This window comes from Gymnoscopelus microlampas, assembly GCF_963454915.1.
Source record: "Gymnoscopelus microlampas genome assembly, chromosome: 17".
Lineage (NCBI taxonomy): Eukaryota > Metazoa > Chordata > Actinopteri > Myctophiformes > Myctophidae > Gymnoscopelus > Gymnoscopelus microlampas.
Genome location: NC_139954.1, coordinates 17,001,813 through 17,020,328, shown reverse-complemented (window position 1 = coordinate 17,020,328; position 18,516 = coordinate 17,001,813). Strand labels below are relative to the sequence as shown.

The following is an 18,516-nucleotide window of genomic DNA, read 5'->3' as shown; positions in this document are numbered from 1 at the left end:
CTTGGTGCTTGAAGTACAATTTGATACAAATACTTTTTACTCAAGTACATTTTTAATCTATTGTCACAGAATATATCTACATTGCAGTATTAATATTTTGTGAAAAAAGTGAAAAATAAACTCCACTGGTAGCCAGGGTCCCCACACATTTTTAGCAATGAATTTCCAAAACTTTTCCAAAACTTTTCCAGAATATTTAGCCCAATTTCCAGGCCTATATAACAATCATTCGGCGCAATAATGTGTCTCTTACTCCTATGTAGAATGCCCAAAGATAGGCAGTGTAGCAAAAATAAAGTTTGAGACATACATTAGGCTGCCGTCATACAGCCCGTTCGGCGAAAAACTACTTATGTTACATATTTCGTGTAATATTATTCATGTTTATGAAAATGTTTTGTTTTAACAAAATCAATAGCCAAAAACAATGCATAGCCAAATATTTTTCCAGGACCCTTGATAAATTCCAGGACCTTTGATGATGTTTGATCAATTTCAAACCTTTTCCAGTACTGGATTTTTTTTTTTCTAATTTCAAAATATTTCCAGGAATTTCATGACCGTGGGGACCCTGGGTAGCCGACTACCTGGTCTGGACCAGAACCAAATATTGTTGACAATTTTGTCCAGAGAAGTTTGTGTTCTAAATAATACCCCAATATTGTTCATTGCTCAATCAACATAAATTAACTGAACCAGGGTGGCAGGTGCAGTACACTGCCCCTTAGGCTACTGCAGCATCCAGGCTAGCTGGCAGACTCCTAACATGAGCTATAGACCCCTTAACAGACGACGTCACACTGAGAAGAACCAGTATGCGCGCAATGAAACCCATTCTATCAGGTCTCGCTAGGACGCGCCTCACTAGCCAACACACAAGAGGGGGTTGGGGTGTGCTGAAACCAGCGAACACCAAAACAGGTTGGGAATTTATTGCGTGAAACAATCACCTGTGCATCCAGTCTCAATGTTAGTAAACAAATAATTGGTCTATATAGAGCGTGCCAAAATTCCTGAAAGGGGCGTCTACAAGTGTCTTTTGGTAGCGGCGGACATCTTTGAGGGGTAAAAACCAGGTTGACTTAACATTGCCCAATGCCACGCCCAATGCCAACGCCCCCCGTGGTGACGACGCGTTGGCACGCTCAATACGCCCCCCTCATATCAATATTATGTGTTCAATGACTAAAATGTAAAAGCACCCTAATCAAAGCAATTAAAAGTTGGTTTATTGCACCATGTCAAGTTTATTTAATTGTACATTAATTGCATTTGTTGGTTGATTTCTAGCCTGTTTATTACTTCAAAATAAGTCATGTGAGTGAATCACATCTGTTGCAATCAAAATTAATTAATTTTCAATTGGGTCATGCAAACACCATTCTAAAGAAAGAACCTCTTTCCTCCATGTTGCTTCTACTTTGTGTCAAAACTCTTGGCATTAGGGATAACCGCAGTGTATTGCCTCTGTTATGGCTGCCTTACCTCTGTTATTTGCTGTGATAAAATCATGGGCAATGAAATGATTTTGAAAGCATGCCCTGTAAATATTCTTGTATTGTATTTATTTGTATCACTTAAACATTTATTGTCCATTTTGCATATAAAACCAACAGAAAACAACAATTCAGAGACAAAACAAAAAACAAAAATCTTTAAAATGTATAATACACATTGTTAATGAATTCCTAGCCTCTTGGACAATTTCGATTTAGACGTGAATTTTAAACTAACAAGTTACATTACTTGTGAGAACTTTGAGAGGAAACAAAATATTTTGTGGAATAAATAGCATTGAGAGCAAAAAATGCTATCTGCAAAGAAGTTCACATTCACTGATGGCTATAGCTGATATTTATCCGTTAGTGTGATGCATCAATTTAGCACAGGCTATGTTGGTGTATTGGTTATCTGCAGTGTACCAGGGTCTTCTACCAACATCGCCTCAAAGCCCAAAGATGACCCTGAGGTCAGCCAGGGAGAGCTTGGTGACGGAACTTCCCGTTCCAGAGAGGACTTTCTGGGCCAGCTCCTTTTTCTTCTCCTGTAGGATGGAAATCTTGTCCTCCACTGTGCCCTCACACACAAACCTGAGCACATTCGATTCCTTTGTGAGTACACTGCAAACACATGTGAGGTAATTTACGTTGCCTGTGAGGACTCATGTATTCAATATTTTACCTGTGAATGGTAACGTCTTTGCGTTGTCCTACTCTGTAAATGCGGTCGCATGCCTGGTCCTCCAAGGCTGGGTTCCTGTCAAACAGACAATGAGTTCCGGGCTTAGCTCACCCCTTAAATAATGTTATATCGGACCTGAGTTGATCTGTTCTGTGTTAGTTCATGTTGACAATTGTGACAGGATATAAATTACCTGCAATTTTCATTATACCAATTTGTACTGTATATGTGAGACAGTAAGAATTAAACTCAATTACTCAAGTAAATGTATTTCAAACATTTGAGCATGTGTCATTTCAGTTTCTATAGTCTCTCTAAACTGACCTCAGGCCTGGGGTTACTTTTTTTTACTATTCTGAAATGTCCCCACCTTCGCTAATACTTCTGTTAGCTGGTGCACTGTTGTAGCTGTCAAACACACCAGCCAAAATAAAATGAATCCTGGGAATTGCTTGCCAGTACTATTACTGGCAAGCAATTACTCGCTCTCTCTGTGTCTGTGTGTGTGTCTGTTTGTGTGTGTCTCACCAGTGCATGTCGATGAGGAAAAGGTGGTTTCCCCCAATGAGGTTGAGCCCCACACCTCCAGCACAAAGAGAAACCAGCATCACCTTGGAGAAAACCAACCCCAGAAACTTGTTTAAATATAACAAAAATGCACTGTGGGGTGGGAGACGGCTGATTTAAGCAGTCACACCTGGCCTGAGTCTAAATAATTGGACTCAGAGCTACAGTACTAGCGACTTTGTGCATCGAGGTTATCGACGCACATAGGATAAATCAGTCATCCCCACACACACACACACACACACTCCAGGGGGAGCCATTGTCCGGACAGAACAACATCTGCTCTCCTCTGTGACAATTTCTTCTATAGCTATGTAGTTTAATTCCCTCCAGTACCACAACTTGGAAAGCAGCTTATGTGATTCTATAACGGCAAGGAAATAAAGTGTATTTTGACCCAGAACCTTGCCTGTGGTCTGTCTACAACTAAGCCAGTTACATTAAATCATAGGAATTAATTTACAACTAGAAAAAGTGCTCCTCAGAGAACAAGTCTCCGCCAGGTCAGGTAGGTTATTGTGGGCCAGCAATATTCGGAATTTGTCAATTAGGATGGAATATAGAAATTTGGATGTATCCGTCTTGATCACTTGACTATAGAGATAATGTGTACTGATTTGCGTGATGTTCGGACACAATTTGTGGAGTAATATTTAAAAACGTTTTGCAAAACACTCTGCCTCCTGGTGGTGCAATAATAGGGCAATGTTAATTCATTCATTGCCAATGAAACAAAACACGTCAGTGTTTTCCAAAGCCCAGAGTACCAATGACGTGTAACACCTCAAAACAATGTTTTCAGTGTTTGCGCTGAGGGCGCTCTTCGCCAACCTATGACTTCTGGAGAAGAGTATAACTGGAAAAAACGTGATCACAACAAACCCAGCCCTGGCCGATCCAATGTTAAATGATTCACAAATCGGCCTCCTAGTGGAGCTATAGCAGGCCCATGTGAAGAATTTGGGGCAGAGGTTCTGCTCTGGCATCCAGTGAGTGTGAGAGCAGTTTCGCTGCCATCATGCCAACGGTGGTTAGCTGTTCACAGACAGGGTGCAAAACATAGTCTCGGGCATGCCTTTGGCCTGGCGGAGACAATAATATCCCTTTATATATCCAATCTTTAAAATTAAAATAAATCTACTTTAATGTAATGGCTGGCATGATCGCTGGCCGCCTACTAACCATACTACCCTATCCTCTGCTAAAACATTTAGAGAGTGTGTAAACTAGGTCTACCTGTGGTCCTTTAGGGTTGGTATTGAACTCCTCAACCAGGTCCATGCGCTTTTTTGGGGGCACGGAGCCGTCGATGACCCCGTAACTCAGACCCAGCTTCTGTAGATGGACCGCCACAACCTGAAGCATGCTTGTCCACTGTGACACTATCACGCTGGAGGAAACGCACACAAATACAGTATACAGTATGTGTGTAGAGGGAGATAGCTTAGAGAAGACACAGATGGCACTAGTGGAATTCGATCCCAGGCCAACAAGTGTGTGGTTCTGGAGGTGAAGAACCACTACAGCATCAATGAGCAAAATACATTTTAGGTACTTGTTGGGGGGGGTTACCTTTTTTGATCATTGCCTTTCTGTTTGATTTCTTTGAGTTCAGTCATAACAGCAGAGATCTGGTTTGAAAGATGAACACATAAGACATTTATCCTCATGAGTTAAAAAAAATATGTTCTAATAATAAGTTCTAAGTCTTGCCAATACAGCTGCAATCCTCCCAAATTTTATTTAGTGAATAAAACGTTTGACCAATCAGTATAGTAGAATATGTTAATACAATACAACTAACACAAATGGCTGGCGGTGGTATCCCTGCTCTTCCACTGAGAAATATAGATTGTGCGGTAGGGTAGGAACACTACCACAAGAGGTATTGCTTTAAGCTCAATATTTCCTCTGCCCAAACGGGCACTACGTCTTAGCTCAGCAGTAGGAATTTCAGCCCTCGGTCATAAATCCTATGGATTGCAGCTTCAAAGCTACGCAAGTACAATGGCAGCTGCTAGGCACAGACCTTGGTGCTGTCACAGGTGCTCTCAAAGAGCTGGGCGGGAAAGCGGCTGCCGTTGAGCGACACGGTGTCTTTATGGTCTGGATCTGATGAGGGACTGGAGGAGAGGCACAGAGCATTGAGCTGCTCCTCTAGAGATAGGATGATGCCATCACCCTGCAGTTCAGTCTGGTCCAGAGTCTGGGGAGAAGAAGGGGAGTGACAGTTGACGGATTCCGATTTAATCTCATTAACACACTGTGTCTAACTAATTGCATAGCAGTGTTTCATCAGACAACTTGAATGCAAAGTGGTGCCACTATGCGTGTGGTGTGAGAGAACACATTGTCACGTTACCATGTGTTGTGAACTTGTAGATATGCATTTTTTGTATTCTTTGAAAGCTTATTTTTACATACGACATGCCCAAAATATGGACAGCAGGGTGAAAGTGGTTAAAAATCAGGACACATCAGCTGCATAATTGCCATAAAACAGTCAAAATGACAGATATATCAGTCTGCCCGATATAGTGCACCTTCTTGAGCAGTGAGACGTGACAGCAGCACTGTCGGAGGCGCAGCAACAGAGACATGATGTGAACACCAGTGCTGGCGGCCTGCTGGGACGATGATGTCACTGCAGACTCTGACTGGGATAGACCAAACTCCTGGGCCACTGAGATGGACAGACACATACAAAAAAGAACTGAATTTAGTGCCTCAACTCAACAATCTTGCCTTGTAATTAGTGCCATTTATAAATTCCTACAGGGCTGTAACTATTAATTATCTTCTTACCAATTCCATCAATTAATTTTATGGTTAATAGATTAATCGAGAAGCATTTTTATATACATGCGCATATTTATTTATTTATATATCAAAAAATGTACACTTAAGACATATTTTCTACTTGGTTATCCATGATTGTCACACAAAATTAGTGAGCTTGTGGACTGGCTATTTAGCCATTTTAGAAAGCCGATTAAATTGATTAGATCAAATGACTGTTGCACGCCCAGATTCCTCTGTTTGGAGCTACATTCATTGGAGTCTGGATCGATCTCAGTGCTCAACCGCAGCGATCAACCGTCTGATATCTCACCTTTGTCGAAGGGATTGGAAGTGGAAGTATTTCCTTTATTCACGTCATTTCCCTCGTGTCTCTTGAGGTAGTTTTGCAGAGTGGACCTGGACAAGAAGAACAGGCATTTTTAACCAACGCTGCTGTCCAGAGAATGCCACACACACACACACACACACACGGTAAGGGGGTTCTATTACTTTCTTAACTTCAATTCATGATTGTTTATTACAAATAATTGTGTGTCACACCTTGACTGTGCGAAGACCACATTGTAAACAGCCTGCTCATCCTCTGACAGTTTGACACGGTGAACCTCACAGGTCCGGTCAGGAAGGTTCACCTGCAGCACATACAGTACCTTCAGTCAGCACCAACATAGGTTCTCAAGTGTTCCATTTCTCATACTTATCATTAATATTGTTAAGGTGTGTGTGTGTGTACCAGTGGATTTCCTGAGGAGTCCCGTTGGTCTTTCATGCGCCTGAGCAGGAGACTCTTGGTTAGGAGGTTGAGTCTCTCCCCTCCTCTCTTAGAGCCGTTGTCTACCTGAGCCTTCCACAGCTTGTACTCGTCAAACGGAGAACAACGCAAGAACCTGGCAGAGAGACACAGGGAATGAGAGAGAGATTAAGTTGGAGTAATGCATCATGGGTAAACATGTTAATGACACTAAATGAAAGACAAACAATTCATGATAATTTCCACCATTGAATAAAAAGGCCCAAATTGCAAGGTTTATACGAGAGAATAACTGGCAATTAATGTGGCAATACAAAATAGGAATAGCGGGACGAAAATGCACAATTCAGGCACTTAATGTTTTTATTCACATCAAGACAGGCAAACTGGTTTCACCCAAATGACAAACATGTTCTCTTACTTGAGCAGGGAGTACATGTCCAGCAGATTGTTTTGGATGGGGGTTCCAGTGACGGCCCAGCGAGCCTGGGCTCTGAGCCTGCATGCAGCCTGCGATTGCTGAACCTTGGGGTTCTTGATGTTGTGTGCTTCATCCAGAACCACGCGGGCCCAAGCCACACGCAGCAGAGGAGCCGCATTTGACGGCTACAAAAATCGAACACAAAAGTTTCTTAGGGTTCAGTTAATGTGTCTCAAGTTCGATTTCTGGTTGAGGGATGGTGGTGCATCATGTCATTCCTCCCCTGTCTATAGTTCCGTCTCTTTTCACTGTTGCATCTCAACAAAGCAAAAATTCAGTCTCTTCATTCACTCAATTCTGCCTCAACATTCCTACCATTCTTAACTGTCCAGTCCAATAAAAAAGGAAAAAAAATCATGTAAAAACATCATTCATACATTCAGTCTCGTGCTTTTTTCATGTTCAGACTTGAAATACCAAAGCCCCTGAGGTGATGACACTCTGCATGTACAGCATCACATGCATACAACTTTAACAATACTAAGAATCTAAGAACACCACTAGCAGCACCTAGAGGCCATACTGCTCATTACACCCAACTGAAAATGTTGGCCAAAGGGAAAGTGTAATGGCCACAGGGTCACCAAAATCAATTGGGTTCATATGTCCATTTGAATTTTAGACATTTTGTGTGCAAGGGTAGCGGTAGAGGCTAGACCAAAAGGGTATTGGGTTACCAATTGACCATTGTCTGGGGTTCATGAAGTTAAACATTACATGGCAATCTAGGATGTAATCTTTTATTTTAGATGTACCATATACCAAAGTGGTGGACAGACAGAGCTCCTTAGAGCAGCGCCACTAGAGGCACCAAAACGTTTGGTTATGGTGCCTAGGGTTAGTAATGCAAGGGCATAGTAGGCCAAAATCCAGTCCCCCACCAGAAAAGGAGCAAATGGCAGCAAAGTCAGCGTGGCATTTCAGCTCCAGAAGATATATACCACAACTTGATTGTTAGTGATGTTTCTTGAGTCTGCGTACCACACTGTCTGAATCCTTGGTGGGTCGCTCAGCATCCTCCTTCTGCACGGGGATCTCCTTGGACACCAGACTATATGTGGTCACCACCACATCATGGTTAGCCAGTCTGAGGAACACACAGAAGAGCTCAATAATACCACTAATCATAATAGTTTATAGAATTATTAAGAATTATTTACGGGGAACATATAGTCCAAAAAAGCATGCACGTGTGTGTGCTTACACTCTGGCGCTCCTCTGCCGGTTGGGCCCATGGTACAAATATACACTCAGTTTTCCTGTCTTGACGTGTCTGTCAATCTCGTTCTTCCAATGGTGAATCAGGGAGGCGGGGCAAATGATAAGAGTGCCCGTGGAGACCACCAGACCGGAGTCTAGAAAATAGTGTTTTAAATCATTTAAAAAACAAACAGATGCCAGTAAACTTTGCCTCTGTAGCACAGTGCATTATTTTTCAATAACCGTGCGGCTCAATGTTGATTAGCTTTTACAATTTATTTCTCAACCTGGTGTATATGTTCCATTATATCAGGTATCATGTCATCTACCTGACTAGGGTAGTTAGGTTAGATATATCTACTGTGTGTGTACTGTGTACAGTATAGATGCCAACCATTCTTAGATATCCAGCTGTCCAGTTTTTTGCCATCGTCGTCTTTGTGATCCTCCTCTTTTGGTTTCTTCTTCTGGGCCAGGATGAGCGCGATGATGGTCAGGGTCTTCCCTAGACCCATGTCATCCGCTAAAGGCAGGTCGAGGAGAATGCATCGGGAGGAAGCATGCACATTTATTGAGCAAAAATGATCACCAATGTCATAAGAAACACATGAATTTGGCTTATTTTCTCATCTAGAGAAGATTAGTTACAAGTTCAACCAAAGAATGACCCACATGTAGACAACAATCATCCGACTCCAGATAGAATGATCATGCAAGACATACATGATCAGGTATTCAATGCCTTTGTTGCATAATGTCCCCAGTTTCTCTTTTACAAAAGTAAATGTGAAGTTCACTCCTGAGTCCCCTTAATACTTATGATACACAGCCAGGCAGCATGTAGGAGGGAAGGCTCATGACTCAAATGGAGCAAATAGATAAAAAGATTAATCTTACCCAGAATTCCTCCAGAGGGTTTCTGGTTTTCTCTCCATAGCAACCAGGCTAAAGCTTGCCTCTGGTGGGCCAAGAGAGTCACCTGGTCAACCAATCACAACACAGAGTCATGTACATGAACCATTAAAACACAAGAGAATGTCAGCAGCTCCCTAACAGTGTGGTTGAGTACGCATCAGGATATATATACAGTAGATTTAAAACAATGAACAAACAAAGGAAAACAAAACAGGAACCAACTGACTGAGTGGTATTCAAACCAACACATCTAACGCAGGAGTTCCCAAACTTTTTCAGCTTGAGAAAAACTGAGAAATGTGGTGTCTCCACAGTGGCCAATCTTACAAAAATACATTATGAATTAACGACCAGCAAAACTCTTCAGTTATTCCTTCTTTTTAGTAGGAAAGGTAAAAATATATTTACTCGCAAGTTGCGATTCATAAAAATGGGTCGGCACCCAAAACGGGTCACAACCCTATCTTTGGGAAACACTTATCTAAATAAGTGGGAGGGATTCCTATCTAACTATGTGACATCCTAACCTTGATTCCCTTGGGGTCTGAGACCTCAGTTTCCGGACCAGGACAGGACTCCATGGACTTGTGTAGGTGGTCGATGGCCTCCGAGGTGGCGTTCTTCACAGCCAGCATGCGGTCATCAGTCATCCTCCCCCCGTAGAACGCTGCAGACTGTGCTGTAAACCACAAGAAAAACATTTTAATTGGCAGATGAGTTTCAAATTTAAGACAATGATTTAGCATCACCCTTTGAATCAATTGTTCACTCACTTTTACTGACACGCTACTTTGTAGTACAATTGAGTCATGTCTTGAATTACTCAGACTCATTTTCATTGTCATTCACTTGTCTCGCCTGAATAATTGAGTCAATGTCGGCTAAACATCAAGTAATCAATGTTTGAATTTTGTTCAGAAATACATTTGAACAAATCTGTGTTTTAAAATGCAATAAAACACAACATAACTTACAGACATAACTTGAAGAGACATAACATAACTTAAAGAGAAAAGTAATGGTGTTCGATTGCTGTCTCAAGCAGGTTTTGAGCACTGAAATTAATGGCATGCAGTGGCAAACTACAGTATGCTTTGGAAAATGGTCAGCAGTAATGTCAACAATACTGTCAGTCATTGTCAATGGGCTGAACATGCCAGACTCTGTATGGTACTTTAAGGTGTCTCCTTAAAAGAGAGAAAACTGTATATAAAAACACCTGTAAGAAGCTGCATACATGACAATATTCTGGATTTGTACAGTGTGTTCATTACCTCCGTTCATGTGGCTGTAACCCTGGCTAGAGCTGCCCGAGGCCTGTAGGTGGAGAGGGCCTGAGGCTGGAGGGTACGGCAGGAGGACTGTGCCCCCCTGCCGACTGAACGGGTTACTCTGGCAGGGAGGGGCCGCTGGCTTGGCATAATCGCCACCACTAGCTCCGCTCGGGGACTCTGGAAGGGTGAAATTCCTGTGAGAAAGCTAATACTGGTAGCAATAACAGCTATCACTGGCACACATCTCTGAGGTAACTGCAACAAAACTATAGTTTTGAAGCAGTTTTGCGGGGTATATTATATATAATATAACTCTGCTGTCCGGCAGAAAATAACTAACTCCAAAATGTTCATTTTTCAGGAAATGAAAAAACAAAACAAAAAGTGGAGTTAGGAGGTTTTGTTCATCATTGATGATTGATCATTGAAGAACAGCTGAATGGACCTCCAAGCTCACAATGAGGTTGGAGGTCAAAAGGGGGTGGAGCATGGAGTCAGCAAAACCAGCTAACTCCACCCCCCTTTGGTGGACGTATTTTTAATACTTTTCATTGGTTCAATATTTTTTTTACCAACACACAGACGTAAAGGGTGTTCAATAGCACTGATTTATGGAAAAAAATGCAAAAGCGTCAAAATGGAGTTAGCCGGTTCCTGCCAGACAGCAACGATATATGAAGAGGGACAGGGGGTTGGCTATAACTCCAGGTGGTATGCCACAGTGGTTCGCTAACATTTTCATGTCAAGGCCAAAAATGTATATTTATTTGGCCGTGGACCCCGATCCAAAATATTTTCTGCCAGGGACCCCCATAAAATATATTCCTAAATTATTCCAAAGTGGCCAAAATGTTCGATTTTTCTAAATGTTTCAAACATTTTCAAATGGCCAAAATACAAATTAGGATTGAAGTGGTTAAATTGTTCCTCATTTTGCTAGGGGCCCCCTGGAACCCACCCAGGGATACCTGGGGGTCCCCGGAACCCACTTTGAGCACCACTGGTATGCGACATCCGGGTGTACAGCTGGAAGGTGTTACCAGGTTGAGAGGCAGCGGTGATGCTCAGAGACTCCAGCGCATCCTCCAGATCTTTGACCTGACTCTTCAGCCTCTCCCCCTTATCAGGCAAAGCAGACACATTCACTACAGACAGAGTGGCCTGTTGGAGGGGAGAGAGACAGAGACAAAGGAATAGTTACATATTGTTGCTGTCGGGTGTAAACCTCATCATGTCCAAAACCGTTACTTTTCAGGATTCAAATTAATAAATGCTACTTTTGTGATACACTGTAGTATGACAAAGTAGGGCATTCATTTACAGGGGGGGGGGGGGGGTACATAAGTTAAAATAAGGCGATTTTTCTGCTCTACTCACAAAAACATAGTCTTCTATCCTGCTCTGCCTTCTGCAGTTTTGGTGGTCTAGACCAGTGGTTCGCCAACGTTTTCGTATAAAGGACCCCCAAATTTGTATGCATTTGCCAGGGACCCCCAGAGGAGAAGATACATTTAAATATATATACATTTTTAAAAATAGCAGGTGTACAAGGTTGCAGCACGGCACAGCAAGCTGACAGTGAGCTTGCCATTTTATTATATCCAACGTATAAATATGGATTAAATAGTTAAAATTACCCCCTGGAACCCCCCCAAGGACCCTGTTAGGTATCAATATTGTTGTCGGGGACATCACATATTACTGCTCATTTTGTAGTGAGCATACATACAGTGAGAATACAGCATCTGCCTGCGTATAGACTACACCAGTGTTTCTCAACGTACTAGGGCCTGGGGACCACCAGGGGTCCAATAAATGGTCCCTTATGGGTCGGTAACTCTGAGAGCGTACATGGAACCAAAGGGTCCATGTAGATTGGGGTTCCAGAGATATAAATAAAATCATGGGGGTCAATGTCCTAATGCATATCAAACTTTGGAGCCTAGAAATTCAAAAAGGTTGAGGATCACTGGACTACACCATCTGGTAGACCACCTACACAGAGGAAGATGTTTGATTTCCACTGAACACACAAAAATCATCCATCCCTCACCTTTTTCTGTTTGAGCTGGGCTGAGAGCAGACTGTGTAGCTCTCTGGGATCTTCCTGTTGACCTCTGACCTGGGAAGACTGCTGGAACCCTGGGAAGGTGGTCAGGGTCTTCTGCACGGAAGCCACCGGGGGAGTCCTCTGAGTGGCAGGCTTCACTGACACCAACAGCACATCATCATCGTCATCATCATCAACGCCAATGCTTGCATTGTCAGATCTGGATTTATCTTGTTCTTTGGAGTGAGTGGCATGTGGTTTTGTGGGTTTGTCAGAAGACAGGGAGGTGCGGGTGTCTTCTTCAGGGCCTGCCTGAGCGATGCCAACAGGAGAGGAGTTGGAAGCACTCTCCTTTGTCTTGTGACTGGTTTCTTCCCGAGTTTCATTGGTTTTGATAGCACCAGTCGGTTGTTGGGTGGAGGCCCCGTCAGGATTCGGTTGGATTTCGCATGCTTCGTCGGTGTGTGGGGACTTGACACTAGCGGTACTATAGTTCCTGGTTTCTTGGCATCTCTCTCTATGGCCATCTTTAGTTTTCCCTTTCACTTCACCAACTACGTTTTTCTCACTGTCATCTTTGGAGACGTTTCTCTCCTCATTTGAAACTCTCTTCTTTACCTTCATTCCCGGTGGAAGATGTTTACCTCTATATGAATCTGATGAGTACGACCTCCCGCTGTCCTCGTCTTCAACAATTTTGCTATGTGCATCGTCTTTTCCATTGCAGTCTTTACTTCTGCTTTCCTGGCTTGCTGTCAGTCTCGCACTTGTTTGTTCCCTTGCTTTTTTCTCCGTCTCTCCAGGTGCCATCATCTTCTTCCATTCAGAATCCTGGTGGTCCGCCTTTTCCGGAGCCTTGAAAGGGTTTCGAACCTCTGGCAGGAAGGAGGGCTGAAGTGGTCTGCCGGATAATGGGTTCTGATTCTCCTTCTCTGGCTGCAAGGAGGGAAAACAGCAGACATTTGGGACATTTTGGCCAAGTACAGATTATTCGAAGGATGTTACCAAAAGAACGGAGCAAAGACAAGCAATGGTGGATGAATACAGAAAAATGTAAATATTACTGTCAAATGAACACATGATGTGTCAGTGCCTAAAAACTACAGAGAAAAAACCCTGACATTTTTGTCTTTAGCTTATAAATTACAAATGAGAAAATAGTCAATGTTGGTTTCAAGGATGTGATCAAGACAACACTAAAATAAGGAATAGGGGAGAAACAATTAGGCTAATATTAAAAGGCATATGTGAGATGCAGATTTCAGTCGCATTACTCATGACAAGGATATTACTTGATCTAACCAATGAAGACTGTATGAGCAGTCAATGGAAAGCTCACTTTACTTCTAGTCCTGATACTTTAACGCTTCAACCATATGTCAAACTCTTACCAGAAATGTACATGTTCAAAAGCTCTGCTTAAGAGAATTAAGTTGAACTGAGACCCTTTGAATTTACAGAGGGATGAACAAATACTTGATTCTATAAATGCAAAGTCAAGTAAGTAATGTCTTACTGGAGTCCAGGGCACATTCCCACACCACTTCTGTCCTGCCTTCTTCGACACAACACAACGGTAATATAACCTGTAAAGACAGCTTCAGTGTTACACATGAACAACCACATGATTCAAACACATATCCAGGCGCGCACACACACACACACACAACTTATATTCACAGGAACGTGCATATACATATATACATACATACACACATGTATACAATACAGGCATTATGCACCTCTAACTTCTTATGAAAATGATTTATTGTGGGTGTCCAAGTGGATCAGATTTGGAGTTCAAGTAATTCTAAACTAAAACAAATTGGGATCACTTTGTAATGTGTTTGATTAGTCAAATAATATAGCGAAGAGCCAAAATCAAACCACTTAGATATACACATAGATTACAAAAAATAACTCTTGATTTTTGTGACCCAATGGCAACACCAATAAGCCAAACATTCCACTTACATACAAGATATCTCAAAATCTAATGGACGGATTGCCATAAACACATTTATGTCAATGGATAAGTCAGTGTCATCTGCGTGAAAATATTGGTGGTACTCATAACCCTCTGTAAAACACAGAGCTGGTTCAAGCACACGATTCAAACACATATCCAGTGTCCCCGTAAACTCATACACACAGAGCTGTTCTCTGACATTCCATTGTGCTTGTCTCTTGCGTTTTCTAAGCCATGCTTCAGATATAAGAACAAAGCAGACACACACCTGTAGGTCTGTTCATGCGAATCACGTGTGAGAGCTTGAAGTTCCACCATGGAGTCTTCATGGATTATGCAGTGGGATGGTTTTAAATTCACACTAAAGGAAGGGAGGCAAATGAAAGGTTAACATCATTTCAACTTTCTTTAGACATCATGCAAGTCTATATAGCAGCAGGAAAACACACCCTTTTCATCAGAATTCATTAACCATTTTCATAATTTTCCCAATTTTATGCCAAAACAATCATTACAATCTGAAAGAACCGACATATGTTCAAAAATGACCAAATTACTAGACTCTTGGGTGGTGTCATCTCTTACTACCATGTTTTGATTTGCCAGTTGAGTTCAGCCCATAATATCGCATTAGATCAGAAATGTATTTTAGCCCTAAACCATTCAATGCTTCAAAATCTTTAAATCAATTCTTAAACACTGTAAAGATATAAGAACTGGAGTGATATGCTGCACTTTCTTGGTATTGGTGAAGTATTTTTTGCTTTTGTATTTATGATAAGAAGGCAAAGAAATACATTTATCCAAATCCTGGATAAGTCCAAATCCTCCTGTCTCACTCCATTAAATAATGAATGAAAAAGTTGTACAACTACTGCTGTCACACAAACATTTAGTAATATGAAGTGTATGAATACAATGTAGGTATATCCTAGCCAAGGAGGAATGATAAAAGCTAATACCTTGCGGTTTGTGTGAAATCACAACCTTGCTTGTCAACGCAGATGTAGAAGCTTTTTCCTTTCCTGGCTCCATCTCTGATGCCCGTTTTCAACATGCACGGGCGTCCTGTACAGTCATTGACAAGAGTCCAATGTTAATTAAGTGATATAAAGTGGTGGAAGAAGTACTGACATGACATGTTTTACTTAAGTAAAAGTATCAATACCACAATGTAGAAATACTCAGTGACAAGCAAAAGTCTGTGTTCAAAATGTACCGAGTAAGAGTACAAAAATATTGGCATCAAAATATACTTAATGTACCAAATGTAAAATATCTCATGCAAATATGCAGTTTGTCCCATTTCACAAGTTCGTCATGTATAAAGATCTTTTGAAAATAGCAGGTCTACAAGCTCACAACGTGTCACTTGTGAGCTTGTAAGTCTCTATATAGGGTTGAAGTGTTTAATGTATGTTTTGTAATAACCTTCAAAGTAACTAAAGTTTTCAAATAATTCATTGTAGTGGAGTAAAAGAGCAAACAACATTTGCCACTGAGACGTAGTGGAGAAGCAAAAGTACTGAACATTGGAAATGCTCCAGTAAAGTATCCCTCAAAAATGTACTTGAGTATGTACTTAGTTACTTTACACCACTGAACGTGATAGTGGTACCATAGAGCAGTGGTTCTCAAACTTTTTAACGTCAAGGACCCCCAACAGGCATGCAAACAGCCCTGAGGTGAAAAAGGTGACAACATGTTGTTTTCTTTCGGGTCAGGTGTCACACAATTGCCCTATTTGGGTTCAAAAAGGTGACTGTAGCTGAAAAGTGACACTTTCGCATGCCTGCCCAAATTGACACTTATTAGCCCATGGACCCCCATTTGAAAAGATATGCCAGGGACCCCCATAAGAGAAGATTTTTACGGCTCAATCATTTTAGTTTCAAGGACCCCCAGTTTGACAAGCGTTAGGCCACGGACCCCCATTTAATGGCATTTCTATCTCTTGGACCCCAATTTATATCGTAAAATCAAAGTTAATTTAACTCTGAGAGTGTACAAATGGAACCAAATGGACCCGTTCCATTTGGTTCCATTTGTACACTCTCAGAGTTACAGACCCATAAGGGTCCATTTGGTTCCTAATCTATCATTTAGCTGGGGACCCCCTGGAACTCCCTCAAGGACCCCTGGGGGTCCCCGGACCCCACTTTGAGAACGAATAGAGATTGGTTAGCTTTAGCCTATTAGTAATCACAGAAAACAGAACTTTCCTTGTCATTTGGAAATGTTTGAGAAACCACCACTGTAAAAGGGTGGTTAACTTCCCAAATGTAATGCCATTAAGGAAAACTAGACACATCATTTTCATCTACTTACCATGTTTATCACACAGAACTTCTTCCATTATCCTCCTGTTCTATCAACTGTCGCAGTCAGTCTTGCCAGGTTCTGTGAGAGAAATAAGCAACCAGGTCTATGAAAACAAGCCGAAAAGCAGTGAGAACACATTGGCTATTTGAAAATGACCGATGCGACGCGTTGTGAGCTTGTAGAACTGCCATTTCCGCCAGAAAATCTTGGAATAAGTTTTGATAAAACCTTTTTGAAACATTTACACAAATCTTGTATGGGGGTCCCTGTCATAACATATTTTCAGATGGGGATATTCATTTGGGGGGGTCCTTGAAATTAAATGTTTGAGAACCACTGGTTTAAACTAGATTAGTTAACAGGCCAAATAAGCAACTATGTTGCGGCTGATAACAAACCCAATATAAGTTCAACCGGCAGGTTAAGCCTGGGAGATTTAAAACTGTATGACGCGCATTAAAATATTCAATTCCAAACGAATGCTCCAGTTTAAAATGCTTTACTTTCAAGTTCAGTGTCACCAATTATTACAATTTACAATGAATAAATAATGTAATAAATATGTGCCAAGAAATCAAATAATTTAAACAGTGAGCAATAAGCAATAAAACAAAAGCGGTCAACAAAATATAGCTCACCCTGCATCAATGGGCAAACCAACCTATAGACCCCTTAACAGACGACGTCACACTGGCTGCACGCAGCCAGTATGCGCGCAACGAAACCCATTATATCAGGTCTCGTTATAGTGCGGGCCACTAAGTCCATTTTTATGTTACAATAGTTCACTTTGTGATACAAGCGCCACATTTGGCATGAACAATGCCAAGGACCTACTTTTGCAGAAAAGCCCGTTAGCCACGCAAAAAAACCCAATATGGCTGCCATTTTCCAAAATGGCTGCTGGCGAAAGACATTTTATGTGTATTTTGACCTGGATTGTGATTGGATTTATATTATTTTGGTATTAACATATAGTTTTGACTCCCCCCGCCCCCTCCCCCCGTTAGCTACGCGAAAAAAAAAACAATATGGCTGCCATTTTCCAAAATGGCTTCAGGCAAAAGGCATTTTATGTGTATTTTGACCTGGATTGTGATTGGATTATCCAATTTTTATTATTTTGGCATCAGAATATAGTTTTGACTCCCCCTCCCCCAGTTAGCCATGCAAAACGACGTTCAGTCTTGCACCGGCTTTTGTCAGTTGTTCACAAATCTGGGCAATTGGTAGAGTGTCATCCACGCTACTTGCCAAATGTCATCTTCTGCTCGCCATCCCCAGCTGGCAGGGCTCTCTGTATGACATTTGCCATACAGTTACCTGGCTTCAGACAGGGGCAACTTGATAAGTGGCATGCTTCACATGATGTGCAAGAGATGCCCTTGTAGGTGGAATGGCATCATAGGACCTCTGCTTCCATGCAAACAGGTAAAATCTTGCATCATCAACCCCATCACCAGTGCTGTTCTTGTCATGCACTGTTACTGGTAGGTATTGACTGAGCTTCTGGAAGACATGAGACACTTCAGGCCACACTTGCCGGGTTTGCCATGCTGTCTTTTTGCCTTTTCCCACGAAAGGCTGACACAACATCACATCCAGTGAAAGTGTGAAAGAAAAGGATGCCAATGGATTTTTCAGGGCCTAGATTCTTCACTAAATCGTGAACTGGTAACCAACAACAATACAGTACAGTACATTACAGTACAGTACAGTACAGTGCTGTTCAATAACAATACAGCACAGTACAGTACTGTGCTATACAATAACAAAACAGTACATTACTGTGCTGTACACTAACAGAACAGTACAGTAGAGTAAAGTACAGTGCTGTATAATAACAGTACAATACTGTTTTGGAATGTGTTAGTTTGTCCTGTTTTAAGTGGTTACTTAGTTTTTACTTTACTGTTGTGTTTGTTTTATTTTGTCTTAACGTTTCCTGTCTTGTCTCATTACCTTGTGATTAGTTTTATTACTCCACCTGTGTCCCGTTAGTCC

General features: G+C 41.7%; 1 protein-coding gene across 3 annotated transcripts in view; it reads right to left on the bottom strand.

The window, feature by feature from the left end:
* Positions 1-1,691: 1,691 nt before the first annotated feature.
* LOC311064192 (transcription termination factor 2-like) overlaps positions 1,692-18,516 on the bottom strand; it is a 45,505-nt gene continuing 28,680 nt past the window's right edge. Inside the window, exons 2-24 of one of the 3 annotated variants that reach the window (XM_084084009.1) lie at positions 16,519-16,590; positions 15,153-15,258; positions 14,459-14,551; positions 13,738-13,807; positions 12,225-13,157; positions 11,161-11,332; positions 10,172-10,348; positions 9,425-9,576; positions 8,880-8,961; positions 8,377-8,505; positions 7,987-8,137; positions 7,764-7,869; positions 6,723-6,907; positions 6,284-6,437; positions 6,091-6,182; positions 5,861-5,946; positions 5,292-5,431; positions 4,778-4,954; positions 4,321-4,379; positions 3,985-4,138; positions 2,710-2,792; positions 2,182-2,256; positions 1,692-2,090 (exon numbers count right to left, since the gene is read on the bottom strand). In XM_084084009.1, coding sequence (XP_083940135.1) covers positions 1,946-2,090; positions 2,182-2,256; positions 2,710-2,792; positions 3,985-4,138; positions 4,321-4,379; positions 4,778-4,954; positions 5,292-5,431; positions 5,861-5,946; positions 6,091-6,182; positions 6,284-6,437; positions 6,723-6,907; positions 7,764-7,869; positions 7,987-8,137; positions 8,377-8,505; positions 8,880-8,961; positions 9,425-9,576; positions 10,172-10,348; positions 11,161-11,332; positions 12,225-13,157; positions 13,738-13,807; positions 14,459-14,551; positions 15,153-15,258; positions 16,519-16,546 — 3,549 coding nt within the window. In that variant the 5' untranslated portion in view covers positions 16,547-16,590 and the 3' untranslated portion in view covers positions 1,692-1,945. Of the gene's footprint in view, positions 2,091-2,181; positions 2,257-2,709; positions 2,793-3,984; positions 4,139-4,320; positions 4,380-4,777; positions 4,955-5,291; positions 5,432-5,860; positions 5,947-6,090; positions 6,183-6,283; positions 6,438-6,722; positions 6,908-7,763; positions 7,870-7,986; positions 8,138-8,376; positions 8,506-8,879; positions 8,962-9,424; positions 9,577-10,171; positions 10,349-11,160; positions 11,333-12,224; positions 13,158-13,737; positions 13,808-14,458; positions 14,552-15,152; positions 15,259-16,518; positions 16,601-18,516 lie in introns of those variants that run through there. The other 2 variants (XM_084084008.1, XM_084084010.1) reach the window with 2 other exon arrangements.